The sequence below is a fragment of the Lithobates pipiens genome, unplaced genomic scaffold (genome assembly GCF_037356315.1).
Source record: "Lithobates pipiens isolate NorthernLeopardFrog02 unplaced genomic scaffold, aLitPip1_a1.2 Scaffold_106, whole genome shotgun sequence".
NCBI lineage: Eukaryota > Metazoa > Chordata > Amphibia > Anura > Ranidae > Lithobates > Lithobates pipiens.
The window spans coordinates 203,551-222,667 of record NW_027507692.1 but is presented as its reverse complement, the minus strand read 5'-3'; the positions used below and the strand labels follow the sequence as shown (position 1 = coordinate 222,667).

Here is a 19,117-nt window from a genome sequence, read left to right as displayed (position 1 = left end):
CTCCCCCCAGTGTCATATGGCCCAGAGGGCCTTCACCATAGGTTGTCCTCAGCCCAGCTCCTCCCAGTGTCATTTGGTCCAGAGAGCCTTCACCATAGGTTGTCCCCGGCCCACCTCCCCCCAGTGTCATATGGTCCAGAGAGCCTTCACCATAGGTTGTCCTCGGCCCACCTCCCCCCAGTGTCATATGGTCCAGAGGGCCTTCACCATAGGTTGTCCTCGGCCCACCTCCCCCCAGTGTCATATGGACCAGAGAGCCTTCACCATAGGTTGTCCCCGGCCCACCTCCCCCAGTGTCATATGGTCCAGAGGGCCTTCACCATAGGTTGTCCCCGGCCCACCTCCCCCCAGTGTCATATGGCCCAGAGGACCTTCACCATAGGTTGTCCTCGGCCCACCTCCCCCAGTGTCATATGGCCAAGAGGGCCTTCACCATAGGTTGTCCCCGGCCCACCTCCCCCCAGTGTCATATGGTCCAGAGGGCCTTCACCATAGGTTGTCCCTGGCCCACCTCCCCCCAGTGTCATATGGCCCAGAGGGCCTTCACCATAGGTTGTCCTTGGCCCACCTCCCCCCAGTGTCATATGGCCCAGAGGGCCTTCACCATAGCTTGTCCTCGGCCCACCTCCCCCCAGTGTCATATGGCCCAGAGGGCCTTCACCATAGGTTGTCCTCGGCCCACCTCCCCCCAGTGTCATATGGTCTAGAGGGCCTTCACCATAGGTTGTCCTCGGCCCACCTCCCCCCAGTGTCATTTGGTCCAGAGGGCCTTCACCATAGGTTGTCCCCGGCCCACCTCCCCCCAGTGTCATATGGTCCAGAGGGCCTTCACCATAGGTTGTCCCCGGCCCACCTCCCCCCAGTGTCATATGGTCCAGAGGGCCTTCACCATAGGTTGTCCTTGGCCCACCTACCCCAGTGTCATATGGTCCAGAGGGCCTTCACCATAGCTTGTCCTCAGCCCACCTCCCCCCAGTGTCATATGGCCCAGAGAGCCTTCACCATAGGTTGTCCTCGGCCCGCCTCCCCCCAGTGTCATATGGTCCAGAGGGCCTTCACCATAGGTTGTCCTCGGCTCGCCTCCCCCCAGTGTCATATGGCCCAGAGGGCCTTCACCATAGGTTGTCCTCTGCCCACCTCCCCCCAGTGTCATATGGTCCAGAGGGCCTTCACCATAGGTTGTCCTCGGCCCACCTCCTCCCAGTGTCATATGGTCCAGAGGGCCTTCACCATAGGTTGTCCTCGGCCCACCTCCCCCCAGTGTCATATGGTCCAGAGGTCCTTCACCATAGGTTGTCCTCGGCCCACCTCCCCCAAGTGTCATATGGTCCAGAGGGCCCTCACCATAGGTTGTCCTCGGCCCACCTACCCCCAGTGTCATATGGTCCAGAGGGCCTTCACCATAGATTGTCCTCTGCCCCCACCGTGTCATATAGTCCAGAGGGCTTTCACCATAGGTTGTCATCGGCCCACCTCCCCCCAGTGTCATATGGTCCAGAGGGCCTTCACCATAGATTGTCCTCGGCCCACCTCCCCCCAGTGTCATATGGTCCAGAGGGCCTTCACCATAGATTGTCCTCTGCCCCCACCGTGTCATATGGTCCAGAGGGCCTTCACCATAGGTTGTCCTCGGCCCACCTCCCCCCCGTGTCATATAGTCCAGAGGGCCTTCACCATAGGTTGTCCTCGGCCCACCTCCCCCCAGTGTCATATGGTCCAGAGGGCCTTCACCATAGATTGTCCTCTGCCCCCACTGTGTCATATGGTCCAGAGGGCCTTCACCATAGGTTGTCCTCGGCCCACCTCGCCCCCGTGTCATATAGTCCAGAGGGCCTTCACCATAGGTTGTCCTCGGCCCACCTCCCCCCAGTGTCATATGGTCCAGAGGGCCTTCACCATAGATTGTCCTCTGCCCCTCCGTGTCATATGGTCCAGAGGGCCTTCACCATAGGTTGTCCTCGGCCCACCTCCCCCCAGTGTCATATGGTCTAGAGGGCCTTCACCATAGGTTGTCCTTGGCCCACTTCCTCCCAGTGTCATATGGTCCGGAGGGCCTTCACCATAGATTGTCCTCTGCCCCCCCCCCCACCCTCCGTGTCATATGGTCACAGAGGGCCTTCACCATAGTCTGTCCTCTAAAACTCATCCATGGGACCACCCCCCCTCCTCCCGTCATATGGTCCAGAAGGCCTTTATCAGATTTTCCTCCTATGTCCCCCCCCCCATGTCATATGGTCACAGAGGGCCTTCACTATAGACTGTTCTCTGTGACACATCCATGGGACCCCCCCTACCCCCATGTCATATGGTCACAGATCTGGGGAAGAAGTTGGGACCCACAGGTAGATGTATGGAACATATCAGGGCCTTCACCATAGACTGTTCTCTGAGACATACCAATGTTCCCTTCCCCCAGTGTCATATGGTCCAGAGGGCCTTCACCATAGGTTGTCCTCGGCCCACCTCCCCCCAGTGTCATATGGTCCAGAGGGCCTTCACCATAGGTTGTCATCGGCCCACCTCCCCCCAGTGTCATATGGTCCAGAGGGCCTTCACCATAGGTTGTCATCGGCCCACCTCCCCCCAGTGTCATATGGTCCAGAGGGCCTTCACCATAGGTTGTCCTCGGCCCACCTCCCCCCAGTGTCATATGGCCCAGAGAGCCTTCACCATAGGTTGTCCTCGGCCCACCTCCCCCCATGTCATATGGTCCAGAGGGCCTTCACCATAGACCAGATGTTCTCAACCTTTTCAACACTGAGGAACACTTGAGGTAACCTTTCGGTCTCGGGGAACCCCCGTTATAAATGGCTGTATGTACAACTCATGATAAATTTGTGGGATGGTCCATGGAAGAACGCTCTTTACATCTGTGGTCTTGGGGAAGAATTTCCCCCCTACAGAGAGATAAAAAGATCACTGAGGTCACCGGGAACTTATCTGAGAGGCAAAAATCAGTCAATGCTAAAGAGACCCCTACAACCATTGGAGGAACCCTGCCATAGACTGTTCTCCGAGACACATCCATGGGACCCCCTCCCCCCGTGTCTTATGGTCACAGATCTGGGGAAGAAGTTGGGACCCCCATGTAGATGTATGGAACATATCAGGGACTTCACCCTAGACCAGTGTTGGGGAACCTCGGCACCCCAGATGTTTTGGAACTACATTTCCCATGATGCTCTGGCACTCTGCAGTGTAGATGAGCATCATGGGAAATGTAGTTCCAAAACATCTGGGGTGCCAAGGTTCCCCATCACTGCCCTAGACTACCCCGAGGAACACATTCCACACGTCACAATGTTCAGCAATTGTATCATTTTTTAGAAAAGCCCCACCTTTTATCATTCATGCTTAAGCTCCAATCAGATGTCACCTAAACTTAGGCATTTCCCCCACCTCCCCTCCCCCAGTGATCAGACTGTACATTGTAACTTTGTAGATGGGTAGAAGGCATTTCCCCCACCTCCCCTCCCCCAGTGATCAGACTGTACATTGTAACTTTGTAGATGGGTAGAAGGCATTTCCCCGACCTCCCCTCCCCCAGTGATCAGACTGTACATTGTAACTTTGTAGATGGGTAGAAGGCATTTCCCCCACCTCCCCTCCCCCAGTGATCAGACTGTACATTGTAACTTTGTAGATGGGTAGGAGGCATTTCCCCCACCTCCCCTCCCCCAGTGATCAGACTGTACATTGTAACTTTGTAGATGGGTAGGAGGCATTTCCCCGACCTCCCCTCCCCCAGTGATCAGACTGTACATTGTAACTTTGTAGATGGGTAGAAGGCATTTCCCCCACCTCCCCTCCCCCAGTGAGCAGACTGTACATTGTAACTTTGTAGAAGGGGTAGGAGGCATTTCCCCCACCTCCCCTCCCCCCAGTGATCAGACTGTACACTGTAACTTTGTAGCAAGTCACAAAGACTCCAGGAGGGTCTGATCTGTGTCAGACATTTGTGAAAACAGCCAAGAACTGCACAGGCACCAGGATTTACATGATTGTGTCATCTCTCATCGCCGGTGTTCTGACATATAACGTCCGTCCATCGGATACTGTCCGCCCCGTACTGTGCAGGCGCAGCGCTTGCGCAGTACAGAGCAGAAGGAGATTCTGAAAATCTCGGAAGCTGAACGGCACCTGCGCTGTGAGTGCAGGTGGGGGCCCCACCATCCAAGTGGACATAGGGCTGGCGATATTAGAGGGCCCCTCCCTGGGCTCGCCCCTCGCTGCGCTCGGCTCTTTTTATTCCAACTCTATGTCCACTTGGATGATGGAGCTAAAACCTGGACTCGGGGCGCCGCTCATCTTCTGAGATTTTCGGAATCTGCGCGTCCTGCGCATGCGCACTACACAGCGGACACTATCTGACGGGGGACACAATGTGATAGGACACCGGCCTCTCAGGCCAGGAAGTAGATGGTGACCCTGGATGTTGCCTGAACAGAGAAGGTGCCGCCCTTCTGGAGAGAAATGAAGAGGAGGTCAGGGGCCACACTGCGATCCTTCTGAGTATTGGGTCAGGGGCCACACTGCGATCCTTCTGAGTATTGGGTCAGGGGCCACACTGCGATCCTTCTGAGTATTGGGTCAGGGGCCACACTGCCATCCTTCTGAGTATTGGGTCAGGGGCCACACTGCGATCCTTCTGAGTATTGGGTCAGGGGCCACACTGCCATCCTTCTGAGTATTGGGTCAGGGGCCACACTGCGATCCTTCTGAGCATTCAATGTGAATCTGTCTGATGTCACCACTTCCCCAACCTGTTACTTTGTTTTGCTTTTTCTTACTTCTGATTGGTTCCTTTGTCTGTTTCTCGGTCACATGGTTCCCAGAAGACTGCGGAGACCCCTATAGTGATCTTACGGCTCGCTTCCTGCCGGAAAATGCCTTTCCGCAATGTTCAGAGTGGGAAGGACCCCCTCCCCCCCACAGGGCACTTATCACAAAACTGCTGAGGAAAAGGGCCGCTCGGGGAGGTAAGTGCACCTTCCGCCGACATGTGACCACAACATTGCACTTCTGCCCCAGGTAATGCGGAATATTTCTGTGGATTCATTATGGTCGGCACTCAATATTCCTCAGGATAACAGGAAATATTCTGGATGAATTTTTCAATGCCGCCTTTTCCCGTTTTCTTACAGCTTTTCCTAAAATTCCCATTGTTTACAGACCTCAGTAGCTTATAGTGGTTGTAAACCTCTGATATGAAATGAGAGAAGGGCCCATTTACACCGTCGCTCTGCATTAGCCAATGGCAAAGCCAGAATGCATGGCACATCACTGCACAGCGTGTATAACGCATGTTACCATGCATTGCGCCAACACACTGGTTACTGCAGCACGATGGCCTGAACGGGTCCTAAGAGTACATCATTGGATGGGGTGAACGGGTCCTAAGAGTACATCATTGGATGGGGGTAAAAGGGTCCTAAGGGTACATCATTGGATGGGGTGAACGGGTCCTAAGGGTACATCATTGGATGGGGTGAATGGGTCCTAAGAGTACATCATTGGATGGTTTGAATGGGTCCGAAGAGTATATGGTTGGAAGGCATGAATGGACCCTAAGAATACATGGTTGGATGGCATGAATGGACCCTAAGGGTACATGGTTGGATGGCATGAATGGACCCTAAGAATACATGGTTGGATGGCATGAATGGACCCTAAGAATACATGGTTGGATGGCATGAATGGACCCTAAGGGTACATGGTTGGATGGCATGAATGGAACGTAAGGGTACATGGTTGGATGGCATGAATGGACCCTAAGAATACATGGTTGGATGGCATGAATGGACCCTAAGGGTACATGGTTGGATGGCATGAATGGACCCTAAGAATACATGGTTGGATGGCATGAATGGACCCTAAGGGTACATGGTTGGATGGCATGAATGGAACGTAAGGGTACATGGTTGGATGGCATGAATGGACCCTAAGGGTACATGGTTGGATGGCATGAATGGACCCTAAGGGTACATGGTTGGATGGCATGAATGGAACGTAAGGGTACATGGTTGGATGGCATGAATGGACCCTAAGAATACATGGTTGGATGGCATGAATGGACCCTAAGGGTACATGGTTGGATGGCATGAATGGACCCTAAGGGTACATGGTTGGATGGCATGAATGGACCCTAAGAATACATGGTTGGATGGCATGAACGGACCGTAAGGGTACATGGTTGGATGGCATGAACGGACCCTAAGGGTACATGGTTGGATGGCATGAACGGACCCTAAGGGTACATGGTTGGATGGCATGAACGGACCCTAAGGGTACATGGTTGGATGGCATGAACGGACCCTAAGGGTACATGGTTGGATGGCATGAATGGACCCTAAGGGTACATGGTTGGATGGCATGAATGGACCCTAAGGGTACATGGTTGGATGGCATGAACGGACCCTAAGGGTACATGGTTGGATGGCATGAATGGACCCTAAGGGTACATGGTTGGATGGCATGAACGGACCCTAAGGGTACATGGTTGGATGGCATGAATGGACCCTAAGGGTACATGGTTGGATGGCATGAACGGACCCTAAGGGTACATGGTTGGATGGCATGAATGGACCCTAAGGGTACATGGTTGGATGGCATGAATGGACCCTAAGGGTACATGGTTGGATGGCATGAACGGACCCTAAGAATACATGGTTGGATGGCATGAACGGACCCTAATGCCCCGTACACACGAGAGGGATTAAGTCTGACAGACCTCCAAAGGAGTTCCGCCGGAGTTCCGACGGAGTTCTGGCGGACTTTTCGACCGAACGGACTTGGCCACACACCATCACACCAAACTCCGACGGAGTCGAACGTGATGACGTACAACGGGATTCGACGTAGGAAGTTCATAGACAGTAGCCAATAGCTGCCCTAGCGTCGGTTTTAGTCCGTCGGAGTAGCATACACACGAGCGAATTTTTCTAAGGGGACCGGGTCCGGCGGAGTTCCGTCGGGAAAATTTAAAGCATGCTTCATTTCTAAAGTCCGTCAGACTTTAGCTTCGCTAAAGTCCGTTGCAGCCCACACACGATCGGATAGTCCGCCGGACTCAGTCCGTCGGAGTTTGGATGTCGAAAAGTCCGCTCGTGTGTACGGGGCTTAAGGGTACATGGTTGGATGGCATGAATGGACCCTAAGGGTACATGGTTGGATGGCATGAATGGACCCTAAGAATACATGGTTGGATGGCATGAACGGACCCTAAGGGTACATGGTTGGATGGGGATAGTAAATAGTTGAAATTAGCCATGAAGTTGGGAAAAGTCAATCTCCAGTAACCTGAAACGATATCAGAGAGGGGCACAAGGGCTTATAGGGTATCATGGTGGGCATCTTGTAGTGTCAGCTCCTAGAGAAGGATTTTTCTGTGGAGCTTTGCCATTTTAAAGTCTAATTTATCCAACAACCAATCAGAGCTTTTGTTTTAATGATCAGTTTGGTGGGCTGATGCAAGATACAATCTGATTGTATGGTGAGTGGTAGTGAAATTGCACAGATTGCATGGCTCTTTGCACAACTTATTATCACGTTTCATCTTTTATTCAGGTCACAGAAACTTCACGGGCGAGCTCTTTGGACGAGCGCTGCACAGGATGTACCTGAGAAGAGTCTTGGCTCCCAATGGTCTGTCGCTGATCCGGAAGTCCATGCCGCTCCTCCTACAAGCCGGCTGCCTGGGGTACCACCCCGCTCTCTTCCTGGCATCTGTCCTCTTCCAAACTGGCCTGGGAGTGCGAAGAGACCAGTGCAAGGTATGGTGAGAGAAGAGTCCCATGACTGCTGCCTCGCTCTTCCCCTCGCTCTTCCCCTCGCTCTTCCCCCTCGCTCTTCCCCCTCACTCTTCCCCCTATCTCTTCCCCTCGCTCTTCCCCCTCGCTCTTCCCCTCGATCTTCCCCCTCGCTCTTCCCCTCGATCTTCCCCCTCGCTCTTCCCCCTCGCTCTTCCCCCTCCTTCTTCCCCCTCGCTCTTCCCCCTCGCTCTTCCCCCTCCTTCTTCCCCCTCGCTCTTCCCCTCGATCTTCCCCCTCGCTCCTCCCCCTCGCTCTTCCCCCTCCTTCTTCCCCCTCGCTCTTCCCCTCGATCTTCCCCCTCGCTCCTCCCCCTCACTCTTCCCCTCGCTCTTCACTCGCTCTTCACTCGCTCTTCCCCCTCGCTCTTCCCCCTCGCTCTTCCCCTCGATCTTCCCCCTCGCTCCTCCCCCTCACTCTTCCCCTCGCTCTTCCCCCTCGCTCTTCACTCGCTCTTCCCCCTAGCTCTTCCCCCTCGCTCTTCCCCCTTGCTCTTCCCCCTTGCTCTTCCCCTCGCTCTTCCCCCTCGCTCTTCCCCTCGCTCTTCCCCTCGCTCTTCCCCCTAGCTCTTCCCCCCCGCTCTTCCCCCCGCTCTTCCCCTCGCTCTTCCCCCTAGCTCTTCCCCTCTCGCTCTTCCCCCTTGCTCTTCCCCTCGCTCTTCCCCTCGCTCTTCCCCCTCGCTCTTCCCCCTGCTCTTCCCCCTCGCTCTTCCCCCTCGCTCTTCCCCCTCGCTCTTCCCCCTCGATCTGCCCCCTAGCTCTTCCCCTCGATCTTCCCCCTCGCTCTTCTCCCTCGCTCTTCCCTCGCTCTTCCCTCTCGCTCTTCCCCCTCTCTCTTCCCCCTCGCTCTTCCCCTCGCTCTTCCCTCGCTCTTCCCCCTTGCTCTTCCCCCTCGCTCTTCCCTCGCTCTTCCCCCTCGCTCTTCCCCCTCGCTCTTCCCCCTTGCTCTTCCCCCTTGCTCTTCCCCCTTGCTCTTCCCCCTCTCTCTTCCCCCTCGCTCTTCCCCCTCGCTCTGCCCCCTAGCTCTTCCCCTCGATCTTCCCCCTCGCTCTTCTCCCTAGCTCTTCCCTCGCTCTTCCCACGCTCTTCCCTCTCTCTTCCCTCTCGCTCTTCCCCCTCGCTCTTCCCCCTTCGCTCTTCCCCCTCGTTCTTCCCCCTCGCTCTTCCCCCTCGCTCTTCCCCCTCGCTCTTCCCCCTCGCTCTTCCCCCCTCGCTCTTTCCTCTTGTTCTTCCCCCTTGCTCTTCCCCCTCGCTCTTCCACCTTGTTCTTCCCCCTTGCTCTTCCCCCTCGCTCTTCCCCCTCGCTCTTCCCCCTCGTTCTTCCCCCCTTGCTCTTCCCCCCTCGCTCTTCCCCCCTCGCTCTTTCCCCTTGTTCTTCCCCCTCGCTCTTCCCCCTGCTCTTCCCCCCTCGCTCTTCCCCCCTCGCTCTTCCCCCATCGCTCTTTCCTCTTGTTCTTCCCCCTCGCTCTTCCCCCTCGCTCTTCCCCCCTCGCTCTTTCCTCTTGTTCTTCCCCCTCGCTCTTCCCCCTCGCTCTTCCCCCTCGCTCTTCCCCCCTCGCTCTTCCACCTTGCTCTTCCCCCCTCGCTCTTCCCCCCTCGCTCTTTCCCCTTGTTCTTCCCCCTCGCTCTTCCCCCCTCGCTCTTCCCCCCTCGCTCTTTCCCCTTGCTCTTCCCCTTGCTCTTCCCCTCGCTCTTCCCCCCTTGCTCTTCCCCCTCGCTCTTCCCCTCGCTCTTCCCCCTCGCTCTTCCCCTCGCTCTTCCCCCTCGATCTTCCCCCTCGCTCTTCTCCCTAGCTCTTCCCTCGCTCTTCCCTCTCTCTTCCCTCTCTCTTCCCCCTCGCTCTTCCCCCTCGCTCTTCCCCCTCGCTCTTCCCTCGCTCTTCCACCTTGTTCTTCCCCCTCGCTCTTCCCCCTCGCTCTTCCCCCTCGCTCTTCCCTCGCTCTTCCCTCGCTCTTCCCTCTCTCTTCCCCCTCGCTCTTCCCCCTCGCTCTTCCCCCTCGCTCTTCCCCCTCGCTCTTTCCTCTTGTTCTTCCCCCTTGCTCTTCCCCCTTGCTCTTCCCCCTCGCTCTTCCCCCTCGCTCTTCTCCCTCGCTCTTCCCCCTCGCTCTTCCCCCTCGCTCTTCCCCTCGCTCTTCCCCTCGCTCTTCCCCCTCGCTCTTCCCCTCGCTCTTCCCCTCGCTCTTCCCCTCGCTCTTCCCCTCTCGCTCTTCCCCCTCGTTCTTCCCCCTCGTTCTTCCCCCTCGCTCTTCCCCCTCGCTCTTCTCCCTCGCTCTTCCCCCTCGCTCTTCCCCTCTCGCTCTTCCCTCTCGCTCTTCCCCCTCGCTCTTCCCTCGCTCTTCCCCCTTGCTTTTCCCCCCGCTCTTCCCCCTCGCTCTTCCCCCTCGCTCTTCCCCCTCGCTCTTCCCCCTCGCTCTTCCCCCTCGCTCTTCCCCCTCGCTCTTCCCCCTCGCTCTTCCCCCTCGCTCTTCCCCCTTGTTCTTCCCCCTAGCTCTTCCCCTCGCTATTCCCCCTCGCTCTTCCCCCCTCGCTCTTCCCCCCTCGCTCTTCCCCCCTCGCTCTTCCCCCCTCGCTCTTCCCCCCTCGCTCTTCCCCCCTCGCTCTTCCCCCTAGCTCTTCCCCCTCGCTCTTCCCCCTCGCTCTTCCCCTCTTTTTATCCCGCTGGGTCCTCTTATGCCGCGTGCACATGACCGGTTTTCCTGTCGGAATAAACTCCGCTGGAACTGTCATGCGTACACACCAAAGTCCGATCGTTAAGAACGCGGTGACATACAACACGTACGACGGGACTAGAAAAAGGAAGTTCGTAGCCGGTAGTCTCCGTCTCGTACTCGCTTCAGAGCATGCGCTGTTTTTGGTCCATCAGAACAGCGTACAGACGGGCGGTATTCCCGATAGGAATTGGTTCCGTCGGAAAGATTTAGAACATGTTCTATTTCTGGGTCAGTCAGAATTTTCGTAAAAAATAAAAAGTCAGACTTGGCCCCACCCACGATCGGAATATACGATGAAAAGCTTCCGTCTGACTTTGTGTGTCGGACATTCCGCTCGTGTGTAGGCGCCATTACTGCAGCTTCGCTCCTCCTGGGAACATTTATTCACTTTAAATTTCCTTACCATAAAACCATAGAAGGGCAGACCGATAACCAAACATGTTTTGCATGAAGTGTTGTAGCTCCTTCGGGTTTTTGCTATTATTTGTGTCCCCATTGGGAAGATTCTTCTTTACTGTCCAAGTGATGAGAAGTGATTGGAAATCTCCCCGATCTGAGAGGAAAGCCCCTCTTTACAGGTCTCACCATCACAGGGTCCTCCTCGGAAGAGGACTTCTCATCGCCTGTTCTGGTGGCAGCTGTGACACCAGGACATATAGAAAGGAGGAATCCATTCATCGGGGACACAGACTGTAAGTGAAAGTCCGGTCCTAGACAGTCCGGTCCTAGACAGTCCGGTCCTAGACAGTCCGGTCCTTGACAGTCCGGGCCCTAGATAGTCCGTCCCTTGACAGTCCGGTCCTAGACAGTCCGGTCCTAGAGAGTCCGGTCCTTGACAGTCCAGTCCTTGACAGTCCGGCCCTAGACAGTCCGGTCCTTGACAGTCCGGTCCTTGACAGTCCGGTCCTTGACAGTCCGGTCCTTGACAGTCCGGTCCTTGACAGTCTGGTACTAGACAGTCTGGTACTAGACAGTCCGGTCCTAGAGAGTCCGGTCCTTGACAGTCCAGTCCTTGACAGTCCGGTCCTAGACAGTCCGGTCCTTGACAGTCCGGTCCTAGACAGTCCGGTCCTAGACAGTCCGGTCCTTGACAGTCCGGTCCTAGACAGTCCGGTCCTAGACAGTCCGGTCCTAGACAGTCCGGTCCTAGACAGTCCGGTCCTAGACAGTCCGGTCCTAGACAGTCCGGTCCTAGACAGTCCGGTCCTAGACAGTCCGGTCCTGGACAGCCCGGTCCTAGAGGTAGTCCGGTACTAGATAACGTTTTGAACCGAAATGCAATTCTCGACCAAATAGTTTATTTTATGGTAGAGAGATGAGGGCTAGTCCTGCGTGGTCCCTGACACAGGATGGAAGACGTCCCACCAAGGAAACAGATGACAAGAAAAATCGATATTTCCATCTCTGTTTTTTTTTTTTTAAAAGCCCGTGGCATGTAAAACACACCCAAAAACTTCCCCCCGGTGCCAAAAAAAGTGCACACACCTAAAGAGTGACACACAAAAACCTGCAACGGGTGTACCACTGTCCTCCACAAAGAAGGCTGGCCCCAACACCCCACCTCTGACCCCAACCCTAACCTCTGCCCCACCTCTGACCCCAACCCTATCCCTAAACTTCTGACCCCAACACCCCACCTCTGACCCCAACCCTAACCTCTGCCCCACCTTTGACCCCAACCCTATCCCTAAACTTCTGGCCCCAACACCCCATCTCTGACCCCAACCCTAACCTCTGCCCCACCTCTGACCCCAACCCTATCCCTAAACTTCTGGCCCCAACACCCCATCTCTGACCCTAACCTCTGCCCCACCTTTGACCCCAACCCTATCCCTAAACTTCTGACCCCAACACCCCATCTCTGACCCCAACCCTAACCCTAAACTCCGCCCCATCTCTGACCCCAACCCTAAACTCCGCCCCATCTCTGACCCCAACCCTAACCCTAAACTCCACTCAATCTCTGATCCCAACCCTAACCCTAAACTCCTAACCCCAACACCCCACCTCTGACCCCAACCCTATCCCTAACCCATAACGCCCAACCCTATCCCTGACCCTAATCCTATTCCTGACCCCAACCCCACCCCTAACCAATAACCCCCCACCCAACATCTAACCCTATACCTGACCCTAAACCCCGACCCTAACCTTATTCCTGACCCCAACCCCATCCCTAACCCATAACACCCCACCTGATACCTAATCCTATCCCTGACCCTAATCCCCAACCCTACCCCATAACCCAACCCTTTTCCTGAAACTAAACCCCAACCCTAACTCTAAACCCTAGTCCTAGAGAGTCCGGTCCTTGACAGTTCAGTCCTTGACAGTCTGGTCCTTGACAGTCTGGTCCTTGACAGTCTGGTCCTTGACAGTCTGGTCCTTGACAGTCCGGTCCTAGACAGTCCGGTCCTAGACAGTCCGGTCCTAGAGAGTCCGGTCCTTGACAGTCCGGTCCTTGACAGTCCGGTCCTTGACAGTCCGGTCCTTGACAGTCCGGTCCTTGACAGTCCGGTCCTTGACAGTCCGGTCCTTGACAGTCCGGTCCTTGACAGTCCGGTCCTTGACAGTCCAGTCCTCGACAGTCCGGTCCTCGACAGTCCGGTCCTAGACAGTCCGGTCCTAGACAGTCCGGTCCTAGACAGTCCGGTCCTAGACAGTCCGGCCCTACACTGTCCGGCCCTTGACAGTCCGGTCCTAGACAGTCCGGTCCTTGACAGTCCGGTCCTAGAGAGTCCGGTCCTTGACAGTCCGGTCCTTGACAGTCCGGTCCTTGACAGTCCAGTCCTTGACAGTCCGGTCCTAGAGAGTCCGGTCCTTGATAGTCCAGTCCTAGAGAGTCTGGTCCTTGACAGTCCGGTCCTAGAGAGTCCGGTCCTTGACAGTCCAGTCCTTGACAGTCTGGTCCTAGACAGTCCGGTCCTTGACAGTCCGGTCCTTGACAGTCCGGTCCTTGACAGTCCGGTCCTAGATAGTCCGGTCCTAAACAGTCCGGTCCTAGACAGTCCGGTCCTGGACAGCCCGGTCCTAGAGGTAGTCCGGAACTAGATAACGTTTTGAACCGAAATGCAATTCTCGACCAAATAGTTTAGGAAACAGATGACAAGAAAAATCGATATTTTCATCTCTGTTTTTTTTTTTTTTAAAAGCCCGTGGCATGTAAAACACACCCAAAAACGTCCCCCCGGTGCCAAAAAAAGTGCACACACCTAAAGAGTGACACACAAAAACCTGCAACGGGTGTACCACTGTCCTCCACAAAGAAGGCTGGCCCCAACACCCCATCTCTGACCCCAACCCTAACCTCTGCCCCACCTCTGACCCCAACCCTATCCCTAAACTTCTGACCCCAACACCCCACCTCTGACCCCCAACCCTAACCCTAAACTCCACCCAATCTCTGACCCCAACCCTATCCCTAAACTCCTGACCCCAACACCCCATCTCTGACCCCAACCCTATCCCTAAACTCCTGACCCCAACACCCCATCTCTGACCCCAACCCTAACCCTAAACTCCACCCAATCTCTGATCCCAACCCTAACCTCTGCCCCACCTCTGACCCCAACCCTATCCCTAAACTTCTGACCCCAACACCCCATCTCTGACCCCAACCCTAACCCTAAACTCCGCCCCATCTCTGACCCCAACCCTAACCCTAAACTCCGCCCCATCTCTGACCCCAACCCTAACCCTAAACTCCACTCAATCTCTGATCCCAACCCTAACCCTAAACTCCTAACCCCAACACCCCACCTCTGACCCCAACCCTATCCCTAACCCATAACACCCCACCTGATACCTAACCCTATCCCTGACCTTAATCCCCAACCCTAACCCATAACCCGACCCTTTTCCTGAAACTAAACCCCAACCCTAACTCTAAACCCTAACCCTATTCCTGACCCCAACACCATTCTTAACCCATAACCCCCCCCCCCCACCCAACACCTAACCCTATTTCTGACCCTAACCCTAACCCATAATGCCCAACCCTATCCCTGACCCTAATCCTATTCCTGACCCCAACCCCACCCCTAACCAATAACCCCCCACCCAACATCTAACCCTATTTCTGAACCCAACCCTATCCCTGGCCATAAAACCCCTAACTCTAACTAGTGTTGGGCGAATGGTTCAGGCCGAACAAAAGTTCTCCGAACACCCACATTTTCTGTGCGTTCGGCGGGCTCTACAATCACCGAATCACCCCTTTAACAAAGGGGCCCCCAGATCCAGATACATTGTACCCATACTCATTCACCAAAAAAACCTGCCAAAAATAAATAAAAACACTAGACACAATTTTGTCAAGTTCTTTATTTAAAAACCAACCTCCCCCGATGTGGAGCGAATCTCAATCATGAGGTCTGGTCACCTCGTGGTCCCACGCACCCGTGACGTCATCAACAGGTGCATACTGGGTTGGGGATGTCACAAGGGGCAGGTCCACCAGGTGACATCACCAGGTGGCCCCGCCCCTTACCTATGTAAGAACCTTTACCTGGCGGAAGAGGCATTCGGTGGGCAGCCGCCAACAATTGCGGAGCGTTTTGGGTTTTTTTTCAGGTGCGTTGTGATTTACAATGGATCTACATCAGGGGGCATCGTTTTTTATGCTTTTACATCTTTTTAATAAAGGAATTACAACTGTATAGGAGAGAGGGGTCATTTCTGGAACCCGCCCCCTTCCCCCGCTGCCATAGACAAAGGCCACAAGTGCCCTGATGGTATACAGCCCTCCGTGGGTTGGGTATATTCCAGAGGTAAAGTCCATGAGAACTTCCCATGGGGCAGACGGTTCTCCTCACCTGCCCACGGGCCTCGTTATGGTTGGTACTTTGGGCTGGAGAATGTATGTGCTTTACATTGATCTGTCTCTCTCCAGGCTCTGAAGTTCAGCCTTCTCTCCGCTCAACAAGACGATCGTCTGGCCCAGCTGTCTCTGGGCCACAAACACCACATGGGAGTGGATGGCTACCCACTAGACTACGACCTGTCCTATGCCTACTATGCCAATATCGCCCACCAAACCATGACTGACCGCGTGACACCCAGCAAACACCAGGTGCAGTATGATCGATTCCCCTCCGCCCAGAAATAGAACGATCGATTCCCCTCCGCCCAGAAATAGAATGATCGATTCCCCTCCGCCCAGAAATAGAATGATCGATTCCCCCTCCTCCCAGAAATAGAATGATCGATTCCCCTCCGCCCAGAAATAGAATGATCGATTCACCTCCACCCAGAAATAGAATGATCGATTCCCCTCCGTCCAGAAATAGAACGATCGATTCCCCTCCGTCCAGAAATAGAACGATCGATTCCCCTCCTCCCAGAAATAGAATGATCGATTCCCCTCCTCCCAGAAATAGAACGATCGATTCCCCTCTGCCCAGAAATAGAATGATCTATTCCCCTCCGCCCAGAAATAGAACGATCGATTCACCTCCACCCAGAAATAGAACGATCGATTCACCTCCACCCAGAAATAGAACGATCGATTCCCCTCCGCCCAGAAATAGAACGATCGATTCACCTCCACCCAGAAATAGAATGATCGATTCCCCTCCGCCCAGAAATAGAATGATCGATTCACCTCCACCCAGAAATAGAATGATCGATTCCCCTCCGTCCAGAAATAGAACGATCGATTCCCCTCCGCCCAGAAATAGAATGATCGATTCCCCTCCTCCCAGAAATAGAATGATCGATTCCCCCTCCTCCCAGAAATAGAATGATCGATTCCCCCTCCTCCCAGAAATAGAATGATCGATTCCCCTCCGCCCAGAAATAGAACGATCGATTCACCTCCGCCCAGAAATAGAACGATCGATTCACCTCCACCCAGAAATAGAATGATCGATTCCCCTCCGCCCAGAAATAGAACGATCGATTCCCCTCCGCCCAGAAATAGAACGATCGATTCACCTCCACCCAGAAATAGAATGATCGATTCCCCTCCGCCCAGAAATAGAATGATCGATTCACCTCCACCCAGAAATAGAATGATCGATTCCCCTCCGTCCAGAAATAGAACGATCGATTCCCCTCCGCCCAGAAATAGAATGATCGATTCCCCTCCTCCCAGAAATAGAATGATCGATTCCCCCTCCTCCCAGAAATAGAATGATCGATTCCCCCTCCTCCCAGAAATAGAATGATCGATTCCCCTCCGCCCAGAAATAGAACGATCGATTCACCTCCGCCCAGAAATAGAATGATCGATTCCCCTCCGCCCAGAAATAGAACGATCGATTCACCTCCACCCAGAAATAGAACGATCGATTCCCCTCCGTCCAGAAATAGAACGATCGATTCCCCTCCGCCCAGAAATAGAACGATCGATTCCCCTCCTCCCAGAAATAGAATGATCGATTCCCCTCCGCCCAGAAATAGAACGATCGATTCCCCTCCTCCCAGAAATAGAACGATCGATTCCCCTCCGCCCAGAAATAGAACGATCGATTCCCCTCCGCCCAGAAATAGAACGATCGATTCCCCTCCGCCCAGAAATAGAACGATCGATTCCCCTCCTCCCAGAAATAGAACGATCGATTCCCCTCCTCCCAGAAATAGAACGATCGATTCCCCTCCGCCCAGAAATAGAACGATCGATTCCCCTCCTCCCAGAAATAGAACGATCGATTCCCCTCCTCCCAGAAATAGAACGATCGATTCCCCTCCGCCCAGAAATAGAACGATCGATTCCCCTCCTCCCAGAAATAGAATGATCGATTCCCCTCCGCCCAGAAATAGAACGATCGATTCACCTCCACCCAGAAATAGAACGATCGATTCCCCTCCTCCCAGAAATAGAATGATCGATTCCCCTCCGCCCAGAAATAGAACGATCGATTCACCTCCACCCAGAAATAGAATGATCGATTCCCCTCCTCCCAGAAATAGAATGATCGATTCCCCTCCGCCCAGAAATAGAACGATCGATTCACCTCCACCCAGAAATAGAACGATCGATTCCCCTCCTCCCAGAAATAGAACGATCGATTCCCCTCCTCCCAGAAATAGAATGATCGATTCCCCTCCGCCCAGAAATAGAATGATCGATTCCCCTCCGCCCAGAAATAGAATGATCGATTCCCCTCCGCCCAGAAATAGAACGATCGATTCACCTCCACCCAGAAATAGAATGATCGATTCCCCTCCTCCCAGAAATAGAATGATCGATTCCCCTCCGCCCAGAAATAGAATGATCGATTCCCTTCCGCCCAGAAATAGAACAATCGATTCCCCTCCGCCCAGAAATAGAACGATCGATTCACCTCCACCCAGAAATAGAACGATCGATTCCCCTCCTCCCAGAAATAGAACGATCGATTCCCCTCCTCCCAGAAATAGAATGATCGATTCCCCTCCGCCCAGAAATAGAACAATCGATTCCCCTCCTCCCAGAAATAGAACGATCGATTCCCCTCCGCCCAGAAATAGAACGATCGATTCCCCTCCTCCCAGAAATAGAACGATCGATTCACCTCCTCCCAGAAATAGAATGATCGATTCCCCTCCGCCCAGAAATAGAACGATCAATTCCCTTCCGCCCAGAAATAGAACGATCGATTCCCCTCCTCCCAGAAATAGAATGATCGATTCCCCTCCTCCCAGAAATAGAACGATCGATTCCCCTCCGCCCAGAAATAGAACGATCAATTCCCTTCCGCCCAGAAATAGAACGATCGATTCACCTCTGCCCAGAAATAGAATGATCGATTCCCCTCCGCCCAGAAATAGAACGATCGATTCCCTTCCGCCCAGAAATAGAACGATCGATTCACCTCTGCCCAGAAATAGAATGATCGATTCCCCTCCGCCCAGAAATAGAACGATCGATTCCCCTCCGCCCAGAAATAGAACGATCGATTCCCCTCCTCCCAGAAATAGAATGATCGATTCCCCTCCGCCCAGAAATAGAACGATCGATTCACCTCCGCCCAGAAATAGAATGATCGATTCCCCTCCGCCCAGAAATAGAACGATCGATTCCCTTCCGCCCAGAAATAGAACGATCGATTCACCTCCGCCCAGAAATAGAACGATCGATTCCCCTCCGCCCAGAAATAGAACGATCGATTCCCCTCCGCCCAGAAATAGAACGATCAATTCCCTTCCGCCCAGAAATAGAACGATCGATTCCCCTCCTCCCAGAAATAGAATGATCGATTCCCCTCCTCCCAGAAATAGAACGATCGATTCCCCTCCGCCCAGAAATAGAACGATCAATTCCCTTCCGCCCAGAAATAGAACGATCGATTCACCTCTGCCCAGAAATAGAATGATCGATTCCCCTCCGCCCAGAAATAGAACGATCAATTCCCTTCCGCCCAGAAATAGAACGATCGATTCACCTCTGCCCAGAAATAGAATGATCGATTCACCTCCACCCAGAAATAGAATGATCGATTCCCCTCCTCCCAGAAATAGAATGATCGATTCCCCTCCGCCCAGAAATAGAACGATCAATTCCCTTCCGCCCAGAAATAGAACGATCGATTCCCCTCCTCCCAGAAATAGAATGATCGATTCCCCTCCGCCCAGAAATAGAACGATCGATTCACCTCCGCCCAGAAATAGAATGATC

At 54.1% G+C, this 19,117-nt stretch overlaps 1 protein-coding gene across 3 annotated transcripts in view; it reads left to right on the top strand.

The window, feature by feature from the left end:
- LOC143958445 (protein sel-1 homolog 3-like) overlaps positions 1-19,117 on the top strand; it is a 235,941-nt gene that overhangs the window by 98,149 nt on the left and 118,675 nt on the right. Inside the window, exons 9-11 of one of the 3 annotated variants that reach the window (XM_077467818.1) lie at positions 4,839-4,979; positions 7,567-7,772; positions 15,410-15,589. In XM_077467818.1, the coding sequence (XP_077323944.1) occupies positions 4,839-4,979; positions 7,567-7,772; positions 15,410-15,589 (527 nt within the window). Of the gene's footprint in view, positions 1-4,835; positions 4,980-7,566; positions 7,773-15,409; positions 15,590-19,117 lie in introns of all 3 variants that reach the window. The other 2 variants (XM_077467817.1, XM_077467819.1) reach the window with 2 other exon arrangements.